The following is a 24,915-nucleotide window of genomic DNA, read 5'->3' on the forward strand; positions in this document are numbered from 1 at the left end:
GTGTCTAGGAGAAAGCACGATAGTGGCATTAGTAATAGCATCGTGCACGGTGAAGATGTAGATAGCCAACTGCAGGTGCAGCCTGGATAGGTGGTGTGGGGCGCCAACAGGAGAGGTTCTGAAAGAATGTGGGCACCAGGAGTCCTTGGCCAGGGTGAGCCCTGGGTGGGTGTGCGCTGAGCCTGAGATGCAACCTCCTGTTGGCAAAATGGACTTCCTGAGAGGTGTGGGAAGGTCATCTGTGGAGTCCTGATCAGCATGGTAGATGACATTTGCAAGGACGATAATACATCCTTCCCTTGGGGAGTGGCTGGCAGAAGGTTGAGGCCTGAACAATACCTTCCAGTTGTGCTGATCCTGACAGGGTAGTACCCCAGAGCAGTTGTAGGGGCTGCTGCCAAGTAGCGAGCTGGGCGTCTGTGCGCCTGATGCTGTGGCCTTGTGTCCTGAAGCCTGTGGTGAGGCAACATGGAGTTGGCCTGTTGGGTTTGCAGACTAAAGTCTGTAACCTCAGTGAGAGAAGTCTTAGAGACAGGATGTTTGTGTATGTGTGTGAAGGGCGTCCGGATACCCAGAAGCCCCTTCAGGATAGCACCTGCGACTGGGCGTGTTAGTTCAGACTTGGGCGCTGTGTCCTCGGTGCACTAGTCCAGGGCTTGGTGATGGCCATAGCTGTTGAGTGCGCCCAGGGCTAAGTTTCCCATGCCACCTTTCGGGACAAGCTATAGTCGCCGCCCCATTGGGCGTCTTCCCAGACTAAGTCCCAGCAGTTCTCTTGTCCCACGCCCCGCCTCTTACCACAGCAAGACCCTAACTGGCTCCTGTTTCCGACTCTGACTATAGCTGCAGCCCCCGCCTCCCGTTCAAGATCCTGTCCCTTACTCTTCTGGTCCTCTGCCTCCCATCCCGCCCACTGTGAGAAGCCCCGCCCCACGCCGCGGTCCTGCCTCCACAGTGAGGCTCCGCCCATAAGCCTCCCCGCCCCACACCGCTGCCCCGCCCCCGCACTTCCGGGCGGCGCCGGCGGGGGCGCTCGGGCCTGGGCTTCAGCGCTCAGCGCTCAGGCTCCCGGCTCAGGGAAGCGCTTGCGGCCGTTGCGGCCGCCGCCGCCGCCGCCGCAGGAGCCCGCTGGGATCGGGCTGGAGCCTCCTTCTAGAGCGGGCCGGTGAGAGTGAGCAGCCGGGGCTTGGCGGCGCTCTGCGGCCCGCCTCGCGCCTCCTCCGGGCCACTGGTCGCCGAGCTGCCGCCGCCGCCGCGATGGGGGTCCCCCAGGGCCGCGCCCCCGCCGTGGCCGGCCCGCCGAGCCGCCGCTGAGCGCATGGGCCTCGCCAGGCCAGGAGCCAGGCCCCGGGCCGCGCCTCCATAGCCGCCGCGCGCTGGTGAGTAGTGGGAGCCGGCGGGCGCGCTCCTGTGGCGCGGAGGCCTGCTGCCCGGGGCTGCGGGAGTAGGCCGCGCTAGGCCGGTGGACCCGGACCCGGAAGAGAGGGGTGCGCGGGTTGCGGGCGGGAGGCGTGTCGGAGCGCGGCCCGCGATGTGCGAGGTTGTGCTCTGCGCGGGGAGACCAGAGCTCCAAGGGGAAGCCGAGTAGGAGAGGTGCAGGCTCCGCAGTATGTGTAGAGGCGTAGGGGCTGCGTGGTATGCTGAATGACTTTAGAGGCAGATGTGCCAGGGAAGGAAGGGGTGATAGTAGGGCACGGGGATAGTAGGCCTATGTGAACTGGACGAGGGAGTAAAGAAGACCAAGGATTCTAAGAATGATCTTCAGCTGGATGTGTCTCTGCTGAGTGTGGTGTGCTTGCGGTTGTTCACGGGTCTGGGACACGTTTAGGATGTGGGTGAGTTGGTGTTGAGGAGGTGCTGGTGGCAGACTGTGTGTGTCCTCCCTTTGCGTCATCCCTCAACCGCTGCGAAAAAGTAAAGTAGGGATGAGTAAGAGAGCAAGGAGGGCACTCTGGGACTCTGCTGTGGTTCGACTTGCCAGACACCCTGTTGTCCAGGTGTCCCTTTCTTGTCTGGATGATGCCTTCCTTACCCTCTCCCCCAAAACAAAGCAAATCCCCCAAAACCAAAACCCAGAGCTGCACATTTTTAGTTGGGCATGAAGACAATATAGAGAAAAAAAAAAACCCACCAGCCTTGGATTTATTTTCAGCTCATCTCCTGGATAACTTATAAAGGGTTCTCACTATGTGTACGCTCCTCCCTTTACTCTCAGACTAGTGGAGAACATGGAGTCCAGCGTTACCTGAGAGAGGCTGCCCTAGCTGCTTTCAATTTTAGACCGTAGCTTCAGGGATTTTGTTTGATATCTCAGCAGGTGTTGACTTGTCCTGCATCTTTCAGAGGAACAAAGTGGGTTATGATGGCCCCTAAGACTTTATGTGATGGAGGACTGGAGTAGATAGGAAATTATAGCCCTGACCTCTCAAGAATTTAATCAGTGGATATTTGGTATAATGCTAGTCACGTTATTACTTCCACATTCAGTCTAAATCATAAGCTTGGAAGTTATGCTTGAGTATAATAATATATACACACATACCCAGGGCTGTGTGTTTTGACAGTGTCAAAGGGAATTTTATGTATGATATCAGACTTGTGGAGTGACTTTATAGGTGGTGGTTACAGATTTGAGGCCATATTTGGTGCTACGGGTGTTGGACTCTTACTGAATTTTCATAGCTACTTTATGTGTGGTATTTCTGTGTGTACCTTAAATGCTAGCTGTCCTCTGTGGGAACCCAGGGATTATTAGAAATTGGGCTGTTGCTAGCGTTAGTAATTTGTGGGAATGCTCATGTACTTCCAGAGACAGGTGGCCAGGGATGCAGGCCCTTTTTCCTGTGGTGATAGCTTAGATAAGAACATGGTAGGCATGATGGTCTAGTGTGGTATGTCAGACATCCACGGTGCTTACTGCATGGAGACAGCTCCCAGAAAGTGACTGAGTTTAAAGAAAGGTGTGGGGAGCTCTGAACAGCAGGAGACCACAGTCATAGGGGCTGTGACCTTAAGAAACAGGCTGGTCCTGCTGAGGCTGAGATTATAACCTACCTAAGAAGTCATTAGCTTTAGAAATGTCATAATTGTGACCCACCTTTTATTTGTACATGCCTCTTCCTTCCAGCTATTAGTAATCTAGTCATCAGCATTGTTAGCAGTTAAAGTGTGTATTGTGTGAGAATGAACACGAGATGGATTTCATGGAAGCCAGGGCTCAGTCCTATGGAGTGGTGACCAGGGAGAGCAACTCCCTTATTTTTAGTTGTAGATGTACATTGTGCTGGTTTTGTTTTGTGAGAGTCTCCTGTATCCCAGACTGGTCTCCAACTCTTATGTAGCCAAGAATAACTTTGAGTTCCTGATCTCCTGCTTCTCCCTCCTTTCAAAGGTGTGCACTGCCACTCAGTTTTTTGTTTTGTTTTGTTTCCAAGACGGATTTCTCAGTGTAGCTTTGGCTGTCCTGGAACTTGCTCTGGAGACCAAACTGGCCTCTAACTTACAGAGATCCACCTGCCTCTGCCTCCCGAGTGCTGGAATTAAAGGTGTGCGCCACCACTGCCTGGCTACCGTTCTATTTTATGCAGTATTGGGGGTCTGGAGATAGAACCTGCACCTTAGCTTTCTAAGGCAGCACACTACCATCTGAACTACATCCCCAGCCCATGACCTTGATCTCTTGATTAAGATCTTGAACTCTTCACCTTGCAATTTCTGGGGTTCCAGATGTGTGCCAGTACATTGGCTTTATTTATTTATTAAGTTAGGTTCTCATTTTGTAGTCTAGGCTAGCTTCGACTCAGGATGATTCTTCAGTTTTGTACCCTCTGGCTTGTTTAGTGTTCTGGACATCCTACTCTGCCATATGCCTCTCTCCAGCTCACTTTTAGTGGATATGTTCAGGACAAGGCAGACTGTGTTGTTATCTCCCCCTTTGAATAGGTTGAGAGGCATTGCTAGAGCTCAGGGACTCTCTAGGCTCCCATGGGATGTAGCAAAAAGGACCAAAGATCATAACAGAGGTTCTTATCTAAATATAAACAGGTTTGGTTCCTTCTGCATACTGTACACAGCAATAAAAACTATAGTTCTCTAATCTCTAAGAGTGTAGGTTGTATAGTTTTCATCTGGTGGATCTAAACCATATTTCCTGTATGCTTCTTTAGCAGAAGTGTTTGCAATTTATTTATTTATTTTTCTGTACTTTTTCTGCCTCTCTTAAGTTCCTAGTCACCATTTGTTATCAGAAGGGAATCTCCTAAGAGAGAAATTAGCAGCCAAGTACAGCTTTTTGAATCTCTAAAGTTGTCCATGTTGATGATGCACAGAAAGATGCCTCTGTATGTAGACTGTGTCCTTCCATCTCTGGTCCATGGTATGGAAGGTGATCTCTTAGCTGTGGAGAGCAGGGAGGACATCTTGCTATATGATTGCTCATGTTATGAGACATGTCAAGGATGAAAAGTGAAAGAGCAGACAGGTAATACAGAGACTGTTAACTTGGAATGTGCCTGTCCACCTGAGGATCTGTAATGTGCCTCGTTGTTTCTTAGTGTCACTAGGGCAAGTGAAGTGATTGTCTTCACGTGTGAGGGATCAGCTCACTGATGCTGGCAAATGGGGACAGAGTTACCCTTTCTTCTTCCAGCTTTCCTGTCCACTGGACAGTTATTTCTTTAGCCAGGATGGGTGATCTTCAGGCCTCACCACTGAAGGCATCCCTTGAAGGAGAGCTGACCTCTGTGATCCAGGCTTTCCCTTAGTGTGAGAGGCATTCTTGTAAAGGTTTCCAGGAATTGTCTTAATGATAGAGCAAAACTTCTGGCCAAAATATGTCTCTGCTGGAAGCCTGCACTGAGTCTCTGCTCCAAGTGGGAGTGGGAGGGCGTCACTGCACATCTCAAGAGACCCTCTGGTGTCCATGGACCACCTTTCCTAATCCTTGTCCTCTTAATGGTTTCAACAGGACAGATTGATTCCCTTGGGAGCTCTAAGTACTGAGGTATTAGGGTGCAGCGCTCATTGTTCACTGACGCAGAGTCCCAAAATGAATGTCCAGGAGCAGGGTTTCCCCTTGGACCTCGGAGCAAGTTTCACCGAAGATGCCCCCCGGCCCCCAGTGCCTGGAGAAGAGGGAGAACTGGTATCTACTGATTCGAGGCCTGTCAACCATAATTTCTGCTCTGGGAAAGGTGCCAGCACTAAAAGTGAGACCTCGACAGCTACCCCAAGACGTTCAGATCTGGATCTGGGATATGAGCCTGAGGGCAGTGCCTCCCCCACCCCACCATACTTGAGGTGGGCTGAGTCATTGCATTCCTTACTGGATGACCAAGATGGGATCAGCCTGTTCAGGACTTTCCTGAAGCAGGAGGGCTGTGCTGACTTGCTGGACTTCTGGTTTGCCTGCAGTGGCTTCAGGAAGCTTGAGCCATGTGACTCAAATGAGGAGAAGAGGCTGAAGCTGGCAAGAGCCATCTACCGAAAGTACATCCTGGATAGCAATGGCATTGTGTCCAGACAAACCAAGCCAGCTACTAAAAGCTTCATAAAGGACTGTGTCATGAAGCAGCAGATTGATCCTGCCATGTTTGACCAGGCACAGACAGAAATCCAGTCCACCATGGAAGAGAATACCTACCCTTCCTTCCTTAAGTCTGACATTTATTTGGAATACACAAGGACAGGCTCAGAGAGTCCGAAGGTTTGCAGTGACCAGAGCTCAGGGTCTGGGACAGGGAAGGGCATGTCTGGATACCTGCCTACTTTGAATGAGGATGAAGAATGGAAATGTGACCAAGATGCAGATGAGGATGATGGCCGAGACTCTGTCCCCCCCAGCAGGCTCACCCAGAAGCTGCTATTGGAGACTGCTGCCCCGAGGGCCCCCTCAAGTAGACGGTACAGCGAAGGCAGAGAGCTCAGGTGAGTTCGGCACAAGGTGTCCATTTTCTATACCCACCTCGGAGACCTGGCAAAGGAGCAAGGGAAAGGTGGTAACGTGGCCTTGTTTTCAACCCCAACTGAAAACTCTACTGCTGCTGTTGTTGAATTATGGTTTTATTTCCTAAATAGATGCCGTCATACTTGTCATTAGATATCTTTTTATATTTGCGAAGTTGAGAATACAATGAACAGGACTTGCTAGATGTAATCCCACCTACTTGGGAAGCTGAGGCAGGAGAATCAAGAATTGTGTGTCAGTCTGGGCAACTGGTAGAGATTCAAAATGAGAAGATGTGGAGGCTTATTGGAGTTTCTGCATAGCATGCTGGAAACCCTCCTGTAGTTCTCTCCTTAGTAACACTTGTACCATGAAACATATGGCTTTGTGCATTATTAGAAGCATGGAAATTCTTAATGTTTAAACTTTACCCCGAGCATAAAATTCATGTCTTCTTTCATAGAAGAAGGACCTGATCGGAGACAAAGACTCTAACGCTTAATAATGGGAGGGGAATACATTCAAACGCATAGAAGATTCTAATTGCTTTCTTTTAACTTTAGACTTATTTTATTTCATGTGTTTGAGTGTTTTACATCTGTGGATATATACCACATGTGTGCCTGGTGTCCACAGAAGTCAGAAGAGAATTTCTGATCCCTTGAGACTGGAGTTAACAAATACTTGCCATGGGGCTGGAGAGATGGCTCAGAGGTTAAGAGAACTGACTGCTGTTCCGGAGGTCCTGAGTTCAGTTCCCAGCAACCACATGGTGGCTCACAGCCATCTGTAATGAGATCTGGTGCCTAGAACACTATATACATAATAAATAAATTAAAAAAAAAAAAACTTAAAAAAAAAAAAAACCAGATACTTGCCAGCCACCATGTGGGTGCTGGGATTCAAACTAAGACCCTCTAGAAAGACAAGTGCTCTTAACAGCTAAACCATCTCTCCAAACTCCACCCTCCTACACCTTGCTATTTTAATCTTTAGGATTCCTCCTGAAGAATGAGACAGTAGTGAGGCAGTTTCTGTGTAGTCAGTTGTTGGAGTGGTCAGAAACTCCTGATGTCTGTGCTTGGAATTCCAGAAGTGGACATTTCCCCTCCATATATCAGCCCAAGGGTGCAACTTGAGGAACAGCAACAGTGCTCCCAAATGACTATATCTTTGAAACTTGTTTTTTCACCTTTCTGTTTAATTTTTTTTTTAATATTTACTAACGCACGTGAGCGTGTGTGTATGTGTGTATCACGCGCGCACCTCCAGTATGGTGGGGTTGGGGAGGTGTGTGTGTGTGTATGCATGCACACGCGCCTCCAGTATGGTGGGGTGGGGAGGCATTGCCCTAAGGCTCATATGTGGAATATGTATGCATATGTGGTAAGAGAACTACTTGTGGGGGGTCACTTCTCTTCTTATGGTTCTAGGGGTTAAACTCAGTCATTAGGCTTGGTGGCAACCTCCTTACTTGCTTACCTGCCTTGCCAACCCAAGCTTTACCATTTTTTAAATTCAGTATCATGGTTATAGGAGGCTTGTTTGGTGCTTGTTTTACTGTGGGCAGAGTTTCCTGCTTATCCACTCCCCCCCAAGCTGATGGCTAGAGACTTAGCTCATCATTGATCGCAACATGAAGACTTTTCCCACCTTCTGAGCTGGTTGTTGGTTGGGGTTCAGAACCCAACTGAGCCTGGTGGCACAGGGATCCAGTCAGGTGGATTGTCAAGAAAGCAGGTTCATTGAACTGTAAAGAAAAGCTACTTGAGACTTTGTCTTCAAAAAGACAAAAACAAAAAACAGTAAAAATTATGGGTATAGCTGGGTGATGGTGCTGCATGCCTTTTATCCCAATACTCAGGAAGCAGAAGCAGGTGGATCTTTGAATTGGAGTTCAGCCTAGTCTATAGAGAAAGTTCCACAGATGTGGTGGCACACACCTTTAACCCTAACTGTCAGGGGAGGTAAAGGCAGACAGATCTCTGAGTTTGAGATCAGCCTGGTCTACAGAGGGAGAAATCAAAATTGGTCACTTATAAAGCTACAGAACTAACACTTCTTTAGTGACACAGTTCAAAGTAGACTGTTGAACTGTGTTATTTTATTCATTGTCATTAACCAAGTGTTACTTACTTAGCAGGGTCTTCCTTCCCCCAATACAGGGTTTCTCTCTGTATCCCTGGATGTCCTGGAACTTGTTCTGTAGATCAGGCTGGTCATGAACTCAAGAGATACATCTGCCCTGCCTTCTGAATGCTGTTATTAAAGGCATGCACCAATGCACCACCACAGGCCAGCTATTTAGCAAGATTTTACAGGAATTTTTTTGTTTTTGAGACAGGGTCTTATGCATCCCAGGTTGGCCTAAAAGTTTCCCTTTGAGCCGGATGGTGGTGGTGTGCGCCTTTAATCCCAGCACTCGGGAGGCAGAGGCAGAAGAGGCAGGCAGATCTCTGAGAGTTCGAGGCCAGCCTGGCCTACAAGAGCTAGTTTAAGAGCATTGGCTGTTCTTCCAGAGGTCCTGAGTTCAATTCTCAGCAACCACATGGTGGCTCACAACCATCTATAATAGGATCTGATGTCCTCTTCTAGTGTACAGGCATACATGTATACCACTCATACATAAAATATAAATAAATTGTTGTTGTTGTTGTTGTTGTTTTAAAGAGCTAGTTCCAGGAGAGGCTTCAAAGCTACAGAGAACTCCTGTCTTGGAGAACAAAAACAAAACAAAAATTTCCTCTGTAGCTGAGAATGACTTGAGCTTCCTGTCCTCCTCCTCCACTCTAGAATTCTGGGATTACAGGAATGCACCACCAGTTTATGCAGTGAAGGTTGAATTTGAGGCTGTGGGTGTTGACAGATATTTGACCAACTGTACTACATTCTTAGCAGTTGATTTATTTATTTGTTTGTTTGTTTGTTTGTTTGTTTTGTTTTGTTTTTCGAGACAGGGTTTCTCTGTGGTTTTGGAGCCTGTCCTGGAACTAGCTCTGTAGACCAGGCTGGTCTCGAACTCACAGAGATCCGCCTGCCTCTGCCTCCCGAGTGCTGGGATTAAAGGCGTGCACCACCATCGCCCGGCTCAGTTGATTTATTTTTTGAGGCAAGATCTCCTATAGCCCTCAGTCTAGCTGTGTAGTTGATGATGACTTTGAATTATTTATCCACCTTTCAAGTGCTGAGATTACTGGCAAACTCCCCCACCTCATTTCCAACATTTTTTTTTGTTGTTGTTGACTGTGGTATTTGTTCATGTTTTTTGTTTACAGTGTTAATGATCTATTTCAAAGCCTTATGCATTAGAGGCAAGTTTATCAATAAATGACTTCCCTTCAACATTGTAATTTAGATACATTCTGCTTGTAGTGTAAGGGGCTATAGTTAGGAAGCACAAGGCGGGGAATAAGAAAATCCAACCCAACCACACACTGGGATTAAATTTTGTCTGAATTGGCTACTGTTTCATGTACAGAAACAGAAATTCAACTTTTCTTTTTTTTTCTTTTCCTCCTTTACTCTCCCCCTCCCTCCCTCTTTCCTCTCCCCCCCTTTTTCTTTCTCTCTTGAGACAGGATCTCACTATATAGTCCTTTCAAATTTAGACTCTGTAGACCAGGTTGGCTTCAAACTCCCAGAGATCCTCCTGCTTCTGCCTCCCTAGTGCTGGTACTAAAAGATGTGCCACCACACCTGACTAGCACTTTCCTTTATGGTTCAGTGAACTTGCTTTCTTGACAACCCATTTGGTTGGATCCCGTGTGATGGAGGTAGAGGTGGATGCCTTGTGAACATGTGCTCTAACTACCCTTGTTTACTTGCGTTTCCCATAGCAATGAAGGAAGATTATTCATTGGCTCGTAGTGGGGAACATTGATGCTATGTCCTTCTGGACCCTGAATGCTTAGAGCAGCGGTTTTCAACCTGTGAGTCACGACCTCTTGGGTTGTCAAATGACCCTTTCACAGGGATCACACCACAGTAGCAAAATTAAAGTTATAAAGTGGCAACGAAAATTCTATGCATGGGTGTCACCATAACACGAGGAACTGTAGTAAATGGTCTCAGTGTTAGGAAGGTTGAGAACCACTGGCTTAGAGCCTAATGCCAAGTTGGGCAATCCTGTAAGCAAAATGGGGCACCTTACCTAGACAGCATGACTATTTCCCAGTAGAGGGAGAGGAGTCCTCCGAAGGAAAATTAGACTGATGAGAATTAGGAAAGGAAAAGAAAAGTTGATGTTGAATAGATATGACTAGCAAGTGTTCACTAGGGAAGGAGACCTCAGAACTAAATCTTGCTGACTGATAACTTGTTTGTGGTTGGCATGTTAGTGAGATACAAAGATCCAGAAATAGTGTAGCATGATACCAGCATACTTGGGTCACTGACCGCCTTGCCTTGTGTCTCTGATTTGGTGCTCTGCTGTGCTTTTGTTGGTGGCCATTCTGCCTTGACAGGAGTTGCCATTCCTGTCCTCTGTGTCAGTGCATGTGCATAGTGATTTTCATATAGATGACTTGAAGCTTGGTTCTTTCAAAACTGAGAAGGCATGGTGCTCTCAGCTGAAACCAAGAGACATACTATTCTTGATTGGATTTTGAGTTTATTATACTTATGCAGGCACTGTGAGCTCTTAGGCCTAAGTGTCCCAGCACACTTTTGGCATTTGCTTTGCTTCCTCTCAATTTTTCTCTTTCTAATTTACCCTTTGTATTGGAGATTGAACCTAAACCACTGAGCTATGTACTCAGATCCCTCTCTCTCTTTAATTTTGAGATGGTTCAGTGGGTAAAGGCACTTGCCACACATCCTGGCACCAGAGTTTGATCCCTGGAACCTATGTAAAATTGGAAAGAGAGAACTGACAGTAAAAGTTGTTCTTTGACCTCTACACACATGGTATACATACACCCCTTCTCAATAATAATAAATGAAGAATTCAAAGACTAGAATAAATTTGAGATGGTGTCACTAAGTTGCTCAGGCTGACCTTGAATTTGTGATCCTTTTCCCTTAGTCTCTTGAGCAGCCGGGATTACAGGTTTGGGCCACCAGGTCCTGGACCTCTGTTGATTCTTTTTTTTTTTTTTTTTGGTTTTTCGAGACAGGGTTTCTCTGTGATTTTGGAGCCTGTCCTGGAACTAGCTCTTGTAGACCAGGCTGGTCTCGAACTCACAGAGATCCGCCTGACTCTGCCTCCCGAGTGCTGGGATTAAAGGCGTGCGCCACCACCGCCCGGCTCCTCTGTTGATTCTTGAAGAAGACCTTTCTGTTTATTGCCTGTTGTGTGTGAACTTTGGACCTAACTTAGATTGGTTCATTACCTGCCCGTCTGCTCTCCTGCTTTTCCTTCCTTCCCAGTGCTGAGACTTACATCTGAGAAATAGGGCATGTTAGGTTGATGCTCTGCCACTGGGCTATATACATTCTTAGCTTGATTTTTTTTCTTTTGGCTCTTTGGTTTTTTTTTAGATAAGGTTTCTCTGTGTAGCCCTGGCTATCCTGGATAGTTCAGTAGACCAGGTTGACCTTCAATTTGGAGATCTGCCTGCCACTGCATCCTGAGTGCTGGGGTTGAAGGCATGCACCACCATCACCTGAAAATACCAGTAATTTTTAAAATTGTTTTTGTTTGTTTGTTTTTGTCCTTTTGAAGACAAGATCGCTTATGTAGCCTAGACTGGCTTAGAACTTGCTATGTAGCCAAGGCTGGTCTTGAACTTCTTTCTCTCCTTCATCTTCCAAATCTTGAGATTTCAGGTATGTGTTCCTATACCTGGCCTCCTCTATTGTTACTTGTTTTTGTTGCTTTTAAAAAGTTTTAATGTATGTGTGTGTGTGTGTATGCAGTGTGTGGGGTGATGCAGTGCCTACAGAGCCAGAGGGAGTTAGATACTTTGGAAATGGAGTTACAGAAAATTTTGTGAGCTACCTTACTTGGGTGTTGGGAACTGAACTTCACTCCTCTGTGAGAGCAGTATGGGCTCTCAACCCTGGAGTCATCTTCCCAGTCTCCTTTTTCTTTTCTCCCTCCCTTCCTTTCTCTCTCTCTTCCTTTCACAGGGTCTCACCTCACTGCGCCTAGCCAACCTGAAACTCACTATGTAGACCAGGGTGGCCTTGAACTCACGGAGATCCACTTGCCTCTGCTTCACCAGTGCTGGGATTAAAGGTGTACACCACACTGGATCCCTTTATTTCTTTTTGAGACAGGATCTTACTCTTTTGTTTTGTTGTTGTTTTGTTTTTGTTTTTTGTATTTTTGAGTCAGGGTTTCTCTGTGTAGCCCTGGCTGTCCTGAAACTCACTTTGTAGATCAGACTGGCCTTGAACTCAGAGAGATCCACCTGCTTCTGCTTCCCAAGTGCTGGGATTAAAGGTGTGTGCCACCACACCTGGCACTCTTTTTAATTTATTTTTATTTTATGTGCATTAGTATTTTGTCTGAATTATATCTGTGTGAGGATGTTGGGTCCCCTGGAACTTGAGTTACAGATGGTTGTGAGCTGCCATGTGGGTGCTGGGAATTAAACCCGGGTCCTCTGGAAGGCAGTCAGTGTGCTCTTAACTGCTGAGCCATCTCTTGAGCTTCCTGCCATTTCTCAAGCCCTCCTGTTAGCCAAGTGGTCTTGAACTCAGAATATTAAGTGTCTCCATATCCACTTACCAATAGTTTGTTATTGTTGTTTCATTTTATTTATGTCTTTGTGTTTGTATATATGTGCACATGTGAAGGTCAGAGGACAACTTACAAGAGTCTGTTCTCTCCCTCTACCACATGGATCCTGGGAATTGAACTCAGATTGGCAGCCCTGGCAGCTAAGCTAGCTCATTTACTCAAAGGCTTGACAGCCACGGTGTTTTTGCTTTTTGTTTTGTTTTAATTTTTTTATTGTTTTTATTGAGGTATATATTTTTTTCTCTCTCTTTCCCTCCCCTTCCTTTCCCTCCCCTCCTCTCCCCTCCCCTTCCTTTCCCTCCGCTCCTCTCCCCTCCCCTTCCTTTCCCTTCCCTTTCAAGAACTCTCTCCCATGGTCCACATGCTCCCAATTTACTCAGGAGATCCTGGTTTTTTTCTACTTTCCATGTAGATTAGATCCATGTATGTCTCTCTTAGGGTCCTCATTGTTGTTTAGGTTCTCTGGGATTGTGAATTGTAGGCTGGTTTTTCTTTGCTTTATGTCTAAAAGCCACTTAAGAGTGAGTACATACGATATTTGTCTTTCTGGGTTTGAGTTACTCACTCAGTACGATACTTTCTAGATCCATCCATTTGTCCGCAAATTTCCAGATGTCATTATTGTTTTCTGCTGTGTAGTATTCCATTGTATAAATGCACCACATTTTCCTTATCCATTCTTCGGTCAAAGGGCATTTAGGTTGTTTTCAGGTTCTGGCTATAACAAACAATGCTGCTGTGAACATAGTTGAGCACATGTTCTTGTGGTAGGGTTGAACATCCTTTGAGTATATACCAAAAGTGGTTTTGCTGAGTCTTGAGGTAGGTTGTTTCCTAATTTTCTGAGGAATTGCCATACTGATATCCAAAGGGGCTGTATCAGCTTGCACTCCCACTAGCAATGCAGGAGTGTTCCCTTTACCCCACAACCTCTCCAGCATAAGTTGTCATCAGTGTTTTTGATCTTGGCCGTTCTTACAGGTGTAAGATGGAATCTCACTCAGAGTTGTTTTGATTTGTATTTCTCTGATGGCTAAGGATGTTGAGCATTTCCTTTAGTGTCTTTCAGCTATTTTAGATTCCTTTGTTGAGAGTTCTCTGTTTAGGTCTGTACCCTATTTTTGTATTGGATTATTTGTTCTTTTGATGATCAATTTTTTGAGTTCTTTGTATATTTTGGAGATCAGTCCTCTGTCCATTGTGGGGTTGGTGAAATTCTTTTCCCATTCTGTAGACTGCCGATTTGTCTTGTTGACCATGTCCTTTGCTTTACAGAAGCTTCTCAGTTTCAGGAGGTCCTGTTGTACTTTCAATGTCTGTGCTGCTGGGGTTATATTTAGGAAGTGGTCTCCTGTGCCAATGCATTCAAGCATACTTCCCACTTTCTCTTCTATGAGGTTCAGTGTGGTTGTTTTTATGTTGAGGTCTTTGATCCATTTGGACTTGAGTTTTGTGCATGGTAATAGAAATGGGTCTATGTTCATTCTTCTACATGCTGATATCCAGTTATGCCAGCACCATTTGTTGAATGTGCTTTCTTTTTTCCATTTTATATTTTTTGCTTGTCAAAAATCAGGTGTTCGGCCGGGCAGTGGTGGCGCACGCCTTTAATCCCAGCACTCGGGAGGCAGAGGCAGGCGGATCTCTGGGAGTTCGAGGCCAGCCTGGTCTATAAGAGTTAGTTCCAGGACGGGCACCCAAAAAAAAAAAAAAAATCAGGTGTTCATAGGTGTGTGGATTGATATCTGGGTCTTCAATTTGGTTCCATTGGTCCTCCTGTCTGTTTTTATGACAGTACCAGGCTGTTTTTAGTTCTGTAGCTCTGTAGTAGAGTTTGAAGTCAGGGATTGTGATGCCTCCAGAAGTTCCTTTTTGTACAGGTTTTGGCTGTCCTGGATTTTTTGCTTTTCCATATGAAGTTGAGTATTCTTTCAAGGTCTGTGAAGAATTTTACTGGGCATTGATTTTCATTTTTTAGACTCCACTGTTTTATGTGTTTGTGTGTGGGCGTAAGTGTATGAATGTATATCATATGTAGGAAGGTACTCTCAGAGGTCAGAAGAGGGTATTGAAATTTTTGGAACTAGAATTACAGATGCTTGTGAGCCTGATGTACCATCTCTACAGCTCCATAGTGTTAACAAGTAGGAATTAGGATCCTGGCAGTTTGGCACTCAGGCCCAGGTATTGTAACACATTAACTGGCAGGCATGGGTATTACTCTCCTTGGTAGGTTAGCCTGACCCACAAGTGTCATTTGAAATTGGTCTGGGTTTCATTTGTCAGGTCTTAATGAGCAGGTTTGAGCCATTTGGCTGCTAGTTTTAACCCTCAACTTCCCAAATACTCTCTTTCATACATGTTTGCTACTTTTACCATTCTTGTTATTTGTGTCCTTTGCTGTACATAGTAGAGTCTCCTAGATCTTCTCCTATGTCTTTCTGGGCCAGCCCAGTAGTATACTCCTGGTCAGGCTTGGTTGTTGGTTGCTGGTACCATTGACATTGAGTGGACTTTGGATGCCATTCACAGCGAGAGCAGTGTACTGTCTTGGCTGAGTTCCTGCCGCACAGCCCTCTCCACTCAGAAAACAGATCTTTTAGACACGATGACCAGCCCTTGCTCTCCAGCCCTCTTGGAGTTTGCTTGAGGAACTGTTAGACCTGTCAATTTATTGACTGTTTCTGGTGATGGCTTAAGAAGTCAATAACAAAACAAAACAAAAAGAAAATTGTAAGAGGAAGCACCCAATAGGTGCAAAGTTCTGAAGGTTAGCTTTGCATCATGATTTGAGGCTCCAGTGAGAGCAGCTAGTTTCACTTGATCTTAGCCAAAAGGCTAAGAAGCTATGAGAGATTTATTTAGTTTCAGAGGAAGGTGTAGTCTTCTGAGCCTGAATTTGAAGACACAGGTACAAAGATGTCTTAGACTAACTTGACCTATGGTACCATCTGTTCATGGTTATTTGTGGCAAAAGACAGTTCATATTTTAGTCTGGCCTCCTTGCAGCCCTCCTGTATTCTCTTGCTGTTGCCTTTGGGCATGGGGCTGAGGGAGACAGCAAGTTCCCATTGCCATTCCTATCATTTTCCAGATGTCTGGATGGTTCTCTGAAGTGAACTCCCCTTCTCCCTCCCCCCCAGACAGGTGTAGACCAGGCTGGCCATGAACTCACTGAGATCTGCCTGGCCTGCTTTCGCCTCCCAAGTGCTGAGATTATAGGCGTGGGCTATAATGAACTCTTATTAGATGACCTCATAATGAGAAAACTGGAGACTCTTCTAGACCGTTTTAGTATACAGATTTGTGTTATCAGGATGAGACTCTTGACTGACTGGGTAGCTTTCTGGGCCCTTTTGGAACCCATATTTCTCCCTGGGTTGTTACTAAGAAATACTTGGTATGGAGGTCAATGAGTAGCCCTGATGTTAAGTTCTCATGGGATATACACTTTATTTGATCCAGATCCAAAAACTATTTTTTTTTTTTTAATTTTTGTTTTTGGGGATTTTGTTTTGTTTGGGGTTTTCAAGACAGGGTTTCTCTGTAGCTTTGGAGTCTATCTCTGTAGATCAGGCTGGCCTCGAACTCAGAGATCCACCTGTCTCTGCCTCCCGAGTGCCAGGATTAAAGGTGTGTGCCAACACCGCCCGGCCCCCAAAAAGTTTTTATAGTAATTAATTTTAGTTTATGTGCATTAGTGTCAGATCCCCTGGAACTGGAGTTACAGACAGTTGTGAACTGCCATGTGAGTTCTGGGAATTAAACCTGGGTCCTCTGAAAGAGTAGCCAGTTCTGTGCTCTTAACCAATGAGCCATCTCTCCAGCCCAGATCCTGGAACTTACTTTGTAGAACAAATTAGCCTCAAACTCACAGAGATCTACCTGCCTCTACCTCCTGAGAGCTGGGATTAAAGTCTGGCAGTGTATTCTCTTTAATTGCTGAGCCATCCCATCCCTTCACTCCCTCAACCTAAGTGTTGTTATTTGTATATGCGTGCACAAATGGTGTGTGCATGTCAAAGAACAGCTTTATGGAGTCAGTTCTTCCCAGCATTGTGTGACTCTGGGGATTTGAACTTAGATTGCCAGGCTTGTTCCATAAGTACCTTTACTAACTGAGTCATCTGGGCAGCACTCAAAAAATGTGGTTTTTTTTTTTGTTGTTTGTGAATATTCACTGAAAATGTAAAGATCATTTCTGAGCTAGTAAGTAGAACTACCTTTTCCCTTTAAATTGGCTTTGATGTGCTTACACTTTTAATCCCAGTAGAGACAGAAGGATTTCCGAGTTCAAGACCAGCCTGGTCTACACTGAGGGAGCCTGTCTTTTTTTTCTTTTTTTCTTTTTTTGAAGTGGAGTTTCTCTGTGCAACAGCCCTGGATTCTGTTCTGGAAGTAATTCACGCTCTGTAGACCAGGCTGGCCTTGAACTCACAGAAATCTGCCTGTCTCTGCCTCCAGAGTGCTGGAATTAAAAGTGTGGGCCACTATGCCTGGCTTGAGAGAGTCAAATAAAGAGAGGGAGAGAGAATGTTAGTTTTGTTTGGGGATGGTGAGATGAATCAGTAGTTAAGAGAGACTGCCTCTGAGCCTGAGGATCTGAGTTCCATCCCTGGGATCCACATAGTAATAGAAAGAAATGACGTCTATGAGTTCTTTGATATCTGCAAACACACGATGGCACACACTCACCCACATACAAATAAATAAAAATGTAATAATAATAAGGAGTTAGGTTCATGGTGAATTTTGAAACTTTAACTTAAGCTGGGGGTGATGGTGGTACATGCCCTTAGTCTCAGTGGACTATGTGAGACCAGCCTGATCTATAAATTGAGTTCTGGGATAGCCAGGGCTACCCATAGAAATTCTGTCTTGAAAAACCAAAAAAGAAAGAAATTCTAGCTTAATAAGCTCCCAGACTGTAGTTTGTGGAATCGACTTCCTTCTTACTGTGTTGTGACAGTGGAGAATTTGCAGGACTTGCCTGTTAAATGGAGTGATGAAATAAGGACCTGTAGAATGAGGTGTCATGGAGAAGCCATAGATAATGAGTGGCAGGTGCTCAGATTCCCACCAGATACCTGTGGGTTTCAGTCTCTGTACCTGGGCATTTAGCCTCCTGAAGAAAACTTCTGTTAGATACTGTAGACACATGTGGATTGCACATGATGAGGATGACACATTGAGGATTCCAACACTAGGTCTTCCTCTGCCCAACTTGTTCTTTTAAGCTTTTTTATATCAAAAGTGGCAGGACCATCCATGCCTCACCTACCCTCATCGGTCAACAGCCCTGGTCCTACTATGTACAGTGGTGTTGATTCAAATCTCTCCTTGCTCTTCTCACTGCTCTCTTGCTGGGTCATCACAGGAGCCCTCTGACAAAGTCCTGCTTTCACAGTTTCACAGCATTTTTTTTTCCTTGAGACAGAGTTTCTCTGTGTTGCTATGGCTGTCCTGGAAGTCACTATGTAGACCAGGCTGGCCTCGAACTGAGAGATCCAACTGTCTCTGCCTCCCAGGTGCTAGGATTAAAGGCGTGTGCCCTCACCGCCCAGCTGGCAGAGCAATTCATGAAAATACCATCTCTTCTACCAATGCTGCTGAGACATCCTATGAGCCCTAATGTGCACACCATACTATCTGTATATGTACATGCCTGTCAAGAGATGGCCTTCCCTGCTTTTGTCCTACAAAGCTCTACAGTCTGACAGAACTCCATGGTATCCCTGAAGTACTATGGGTAGAAGTCAGACAGAGATGGGGATCAACTCCAGTCCTGAACTCCTAGGCCTTGTGATGCTGTAACTACTACTGTTTTGTGGGTTTATGAATGGGAAGCACTGACAGACAACACAGAATTGAACATTTTATGAAGCTGTCTGTGTAAACCATATTAGCTTGGCTTTTACCCACAGCAGTGTTTAAAGAGAGCAAGGTTTATGTATTCAGCACAGTTTGCTGGAGTGTGTGCATTCATTGTGGCATCAATATGGTCTCTCCTGGAGTTAAGCTCTACCTGTAGGTCAGATGCCTGGTGACTCTGTCTTTGTGTCAATGTGGGAGTCAGTCGTGAAAATTCAAGTTTGGACTGAGTGTGGTGGCACGTGATTTAATCCCAACACTCGGGAGGCAGAGGCAGGTGGATCTGTAAGTTCGAGGCCAGCCTGGTCTATAGAGCAAGTTCCAGGACAGCCGGGGCTGTTACACAGAGAAACCTTGTCTCAAAAAAGAAAAAAAGAAAAAGAAAATTCAAGTCTGGCCTGTGCTCTCTGACTCTGTCAGTTTTTCTACAGTCTGGATTTCATGTGGATTAGTTCACCCTGCAGCTCTTGGTTGTGGCTGAGTTATGGGAGTTGGTTAATCTGATCCTGACAGTTCTTCTTCAACCCTGTCCAGTCTAAGGCTCTGTGACCTTGCGTGGGAGGAAATAGCTTTGCTTTTCCCACTGAATCTCACCAGTAAGAACCCACTATTTGTGAGTCATAGAACCCTCTTAGAGTTAAGAATTTCAAAAAATGTGGGACTGGAGAGATGACTCAGCAGTTAAGAGCACTGACTGCTCTGCCAGAGGTCCTGAGTTCAATTCCCAGCAACCACATGGTGGCTCACAACCATCTATAATGAGATCTGGTGCCCGCTTCTGGGGAGCAGGTACGCACGCAGGCAGAACACTGTATACATAATAAATAAATTTTTTAAAAAAGTTAAAAAAAAATTTCAAAAAGTGTGTGATAATTCCAAAAAGTATGTGATCTACAGAAACATTCAGGATTCAGGTGTCTCTTCAGTTGCTTCTGTGGGTTATGCAGCTATCTGACATTAAATATGGGTAGCTTCCTACCCAGCCAGGCGTGGTGACACACACCTTTAATCTCAGCACTCAGGAAGTAGATGCAGGGGAATCTCAGTGAGTTTGAGGCCAGTTTGGGCTACAAAGCAAGTTCCAGGACAGCCAGAGCTGCTACACAGAGAAACCCTGTCTTGAAAAAAAAAATACAAAAAAAAAAAAAAAAATCTGAGATAGTCCCCTACTACCTACGCATCTTTTTGTGGCGCTAGACATTTTACGCATGGGTCAAAGCCGTTGTCTTCCCCATCTCTACACCCCAGTCCCAGCCTTCTATATAAGTGTCATTGACAAGCCTAGAAAATGAGTGCAGGGGGCTGGAGAGATGGCTCAGAGGTTAAGAGCACTAACTAATGGCATCAGATCCCATTAGAGATGGTTGTGAGCCACCATGTGTTTGCTGGGATTTGAACTCAGGACCTCTGGAAGAGCAGCCAATGCTCTTAACTGCTGAACCATCTCTCCAGCTCTATTTCTCAAATATGTGTTTATAATTTAAAAGTATGCTTTTTCTTCTGTGTATGTATGTTTGCATGTGTCTGCATGCATGTAGAGTCCTGAGATTGATATCGAGAGTCTTGTTAACCTTACTCATTGAGGCTCAATCTCTCAGTTGAACGCAGAGTTTGCCAGTACAGCTAGTTTGACTAGCCAGCTTCTCCAGGGATCCCCTGTCTCTGCCTTCGAAAAACTAAGAATCTAGGCAGTCTGGTACATCCACTTGACATTTACATGGGCTCTGGCGATCTGAGCTCTTTCTCTCACTTTTGTGAACAAATGCTTTAACTTTTGAGCCATTTCCCCAGTATAAAAAATACATTCCTAAAAAAATTGAGAAGACTGAGAGATGGCTTTTCCAGAGGACCTGGGATCAATTCCCAGCTCTCACAGCTTACAATATTTGTAACTCCAGTTGTAGGGGGATCTGATGTCCTCTTTTGGCCTCTATGAACACCAGGCATGCACATGATGCTCAGACATATATGTAGGCGATGCCCATATACATGAAATAAAATAAAGACTTAGATATAACTTTAATGGTTCATAACTTTAATGTCATCCTAGCACTTGGGAGACTGAGGCAGTATTGCTTCCTGCTCAAGACTAGTGGGTCAACAGAGTGAGACCCTGTCTTAGAAAGTTAAAACTAAACAAACAAAAAGTTACAGGAGGCCTGTATTTTATTACATTTATTTATTCATTTATTCATTTTGTGCATGCACCCATCCTCTACATTTTATGTAGCTTACTCCCTCCTCCCCTCTACCACACATACAACACAGAGTTTCTCTATGTAACCCTGACTGTCCTGGAACTCATTATGTAGACCAGTCTGGCCTCGAACTCAGAGATTAGCTTACCTCTGCCTACTGAGTTCTGGGATTAAAGAAGTATAACACCACTGCTGTTGAGACAGGGTCTTTATTTTGTTTGGCTGTCCTGGAATTTGATAAGTAGATTAGCCTGGCCTCAGATTTACAGGGATCCTCCCATCGCTAACTCCCAAGTGCTAAGATTAAAGGTGTATGCCACCACCACCCGACTTGAAGTTATGTATTTTTTTGTTTTGTTTTGTTTTGTTTTGGTTTGGTTTTTCGAGACAGGGTTTCTCTGTGGTTTTTTGGAGCCTGTCCTGGAACTAGCTCTTGTAGACCACGCTGGTCTCGAACTCACAGAGATCCGCCTGTCTCTGCCTCCCAAATGCTGGGATTAAAGGCGCGTGCCACCACCGCCCAGCTGAAGTTATGTGTTTTTAACAACATTAATATAATACTTATGTTTTTAAAAACCTAAGTACCTTTTTATATTTAAATTAAAAGAATTAACCAGGTATGGTGATGCATGCCTTTAATCCCAGCACTGTGTAGGCAGAAGTAGGTAGATCTCAGATTTCGAGGCCAGACTGGTCTACAGAGAATTCCAGGACAGCCAAGGTTATACAGAGAAACCCTGTCTCAAAAAACAAAACAAACAAAAATTTAAAGGAATAACTTGCCAAGGTGGTGAGTAGTGTGTATGCCTTTAATCTCAGCTCTAGGGAAGCAGATGCAGTTGGATCTTTGTGAATCTAAGACTGGTCTGGTATACATAGTGAGACCTGTCTCTAAATAAAGAATTTAAAAGTAAGACATCCAATACTTGAAAAAAGTATAGATTTTACACAAACACAGATGAGATTTATTTTTATTTATGTGTGTGACTATACCAGAGAATAAAAGATACATGACTATAGGTGCCTGTTGAGGCCAGAGAGAGTGTCAGATCCTCTGGAACTAGAGTTACAGGCGTTGTGAACTATCTAATGTGGGTGCTGGGAACTGAGCTTGAGTCTTCTGTAAGAGCAGTGACTGCTCTTTAGTTGCTGAGCCATTTTTTCCCAGCCACTATAAAATGTTTATTCTGATACTAAGCATACTAACATGAGTCTGGAGAGATGACTCAGTGATTGAGAGCACTGGCTGCTTTTACAGAGGATCCAGGTTCCTTTCCATCAACAGTAACTCACAACTTCTGTAATTCCAGTCCCAGGGTATCCAATTCCCTTTTCTGGTCTCCATTGGCACCAGGCTCTCAAGTAGCACACAAACATACTCACACACAGAACACCCATACATATTTTATAAAATAAAAGGAACAAAATACGTCAACATTATATTCTTAGAAAAAATACAAACAGGATATATTACAAATTTATGTGCCAATAACTTTAGTTCACATCATACAAAAAGCAGTACTTTAATCAAGACACAAAAGCTTTTGTAGGTTCTAAACTGAAGGATTTTTTTCTTTTTATTTCTCTTTAGAATCCTTCACACCCGTGACTCTTAACACTTTCTTGCCTTTCTTTTGGGAGGTAAACTATATTAAAGCAGTGATAGCAAATAATAATAGACCAGTTGTTTAATTATGAATCGTTTCAACTTTGCTCAACAGTGACTAAAACTCTTCTCTTTATTTATTTATTTTTTTTGTTTTCTTGATAAAACTGCTGCCTGGCTATTGGCTGGACTTTTTGTATTTGGTTCATTCATCAGAGACTGAACTGAAATTAAGATAGAAGATGTATTATATGTTGGAATCCATCAGCTTTGAAGACTATGTAAGCCTGTTACCATGGATGTACACAATTGGATAAAACATATTTGGATTAAAAAAAAAACTAATAGTTCTACTGGGTGGTGGCTCACACCTTTAATCCCAGCACTGGGGAGACAGAGGCAAGCGGATCTCTGTGAGTTTGAGGCCAGCCAGGTCTACAGAGTGAGTTCCAGGACAGCCAGGGCACAGTAATCTTGTCTTGAAAAAACAAAACAAACAAAAACCTACCTAATAATTGTTTATTTGGTTATTCTTTAGAAATTCTATTATTACTTTAGAAAGTGTTGCTTTATAGAGCGTCTCTTCTGTTCCAAGTATAGCTGTACTCCACTGAATGATATTTTTAGATAGGGCTACAGACCCCCCACAGGTGGGTCCTCTCTCAAATGCTTAAAATCCCTTAAGAACATGCTTTATTCAGACTAGAACTGGCATACTGTGTAGTTGCCTCATGGTTAGTCTGAAAGAAGTCCTCTACATTTACCATTTCACCTCCCGGTGGTCAGATCACTGTGATCTCCACTGTTTCTGAGACTATATAAGCAACCCTTAGACTTTTTTTTTTTTTTTTTTTTTTTTTTTTGATTTTCGAGACAGGGTTTCTCCGTAGCTTTTGGTTCCTGTCCTGGAACTAGCTCTTGTAGACCAGGCTGGCCTCGAACTCCCAGAGATCCACCTGCCTCTGCCTCCCGAGTGCTGGGATTAAAGGCGTGTGCCACCACCGCCCAGCTTTTTTTTTTTTTTTTTTTTTGTACCCTTAGACTTTTATTTATTTATTTATTTTGGTTTTTTTTAGAGGCAGGGTTTCTCTGTGTAGCCCTGACTGTCCTGGAATTCACTCTGTAAACCAGGCTGGCCTTGAACTCACAGAGATCCACCTGCCTCTGCCTCCCAAGTGCTGGGATTAAAGATGTGCTCCACTACTGCCCGGCTTCAGATTTTTTTTTTTAATTAAAAAATTATGGCCGGGGGGCTGGAGAGGTGGCTCAGAGGAATAGAACACTGGCTGCTCTTCCAGAGGTCCTGAGTTCAATTTCCAGCAACCACATGGTGGCTCACAACCATCTGTAATAAGATCTGGTATCCTCTTCTGTACTGCAGGTTACATGAAGGAAGAAACCTATATACATAATAAATAAAAATCTTTATAAAAAAAAATTATGGCCGGGCGGTGGTGGCGCACGCCTTTAATCCCAGCACTTGGGAGGCAGAGGCAGGCGAATCTCTGTGAGTTCGAGACCAGCCTGGTCTGCAAGAGCTAGTTCCAGGACAGGCTCCAAAGCTACAGAGAAACCCTGTCTCGAAAAAAACCAAAAAAAAAAAAAAAAAAATTTATTATTTGGGCTGGAGAGATGGCCCAGGTTCAATTCCCAGCACCCATATGGCAGCTCACAACTGTCTGTAACTCTAGTTGCAGGGGATCTGGCACCCTTACTCAGACTTACATGCAGGCAAAACATTAATGCACATAAAAATAAATAAATCCTTAAAAAATAATATTTTAGCCAGGTGGTGGTGGTGCACACCTTTCATCAACACAGGGGAGGCAGAGGCAGGTGGATCTCTGAGTTCAAAGCCACCTGATCTACTGAGCGAGTTCCAGGACAGCCAGGGCTGTTACACAGCGAAACTGTGTCTCAAAAAACAAAAACCAGACCAAAACAAAAAAAATTATTATTTTATGTGTATGAGCATTTTGCTTACATGTGTTTTTTTGCACCATGTATATGTGGATGCTAGGAATCTAACCCTGGGGTCTCTGGAAGAGTAGCCAGTGTTTTAACCTCTGAACCATTGCTTCCTAAGATTTTAAAATTTTAGTTATTTATTTAAAATTGTCTCTGTATATGTGTGCATACCCAAGGGGGTCTAAGGTGTTAGATCTCTAGGGCTGGAGTTACAGGTGGTTTTGAGCCACTTGACATAGGATCTGGGAATACACTGTAGTCCTCTGCAAGAGCAGTAAGAGTTCTTTACTGCTAAGTCATCTTTCTAGCGGTCCCCTTTTAAAATTTATTTTAATGTATAGATGTTTTGCCTGCATGTATGTATACACATACAATCTATGAGTGCCTGGTGCCTTTGCAAGCCTGAGAGCATCGGATTCCCCTGGAACTGGAGTTATAATTTCCATGTGGGTGCCGGGAAAATTGAATTTCGGTTCTTTTTTTTTTTTTGGGTTTTTTTTTGGTTTTTTTTTTCGAGACAGGGTTTCTCTGTAGCTTTGGAGCCTGTCCTGGAACTCCCTTTGTATGAATTTCGGTTCTTTACAAGAATAAGTGCTCTAAACTGCTGAGCCATTTTTCTAGCCTCTTTATGAAACTTCTTACA

The 24,915-nt window shown here is 44.6% G+C and overlaps 1 protein-coding gene across 2 annotated transcripts in view; it reads left to right on the forward strand.

Annotated features, from left to right (window-relative positions):
- Positions 1 to 1,034: 1,034 nt before the first annotated feature.
- The window catches only part of Axin1 (axin 1), a 56,634-nt gene continuing 32,753 nt past the window's right edge, over positions 1,035 to 24,915 (forward strand). For both annotated transcript variants that reach the window (XM_057775974.1, XM_057775975.1), the window contains exons 1-2: positions 1,035 to 1,379; positions 4,967 to 5,925. In XM_057775974.1, the coding sequence (XP_057631957.1) occupies positions 5,048 to 5,925 (878 nt within the window). In that variant the 5' untranslated portion in view covers positions 1,035 to 1,379; positions 4,967 to 5,047. The remainder of the gene's footprint in view (positions 1,380 to 4,966; positions 5,926 to 24,915) is intronic.

Source organism: Chionomys nivalis, chromosome 7 (assembly GCF_950005125.1).
Source record: "Chionomys nivalis chromosome 7, mChiNiv1.1, whole genome shotgun sequence".
Taxonomy (NCBI): domain Eukaryota; kingdom Metazoa; phylum Chordata; class Mammalia; order Rodentia; family Cricetidae; genus Chionomys; species Chionomys nivalis.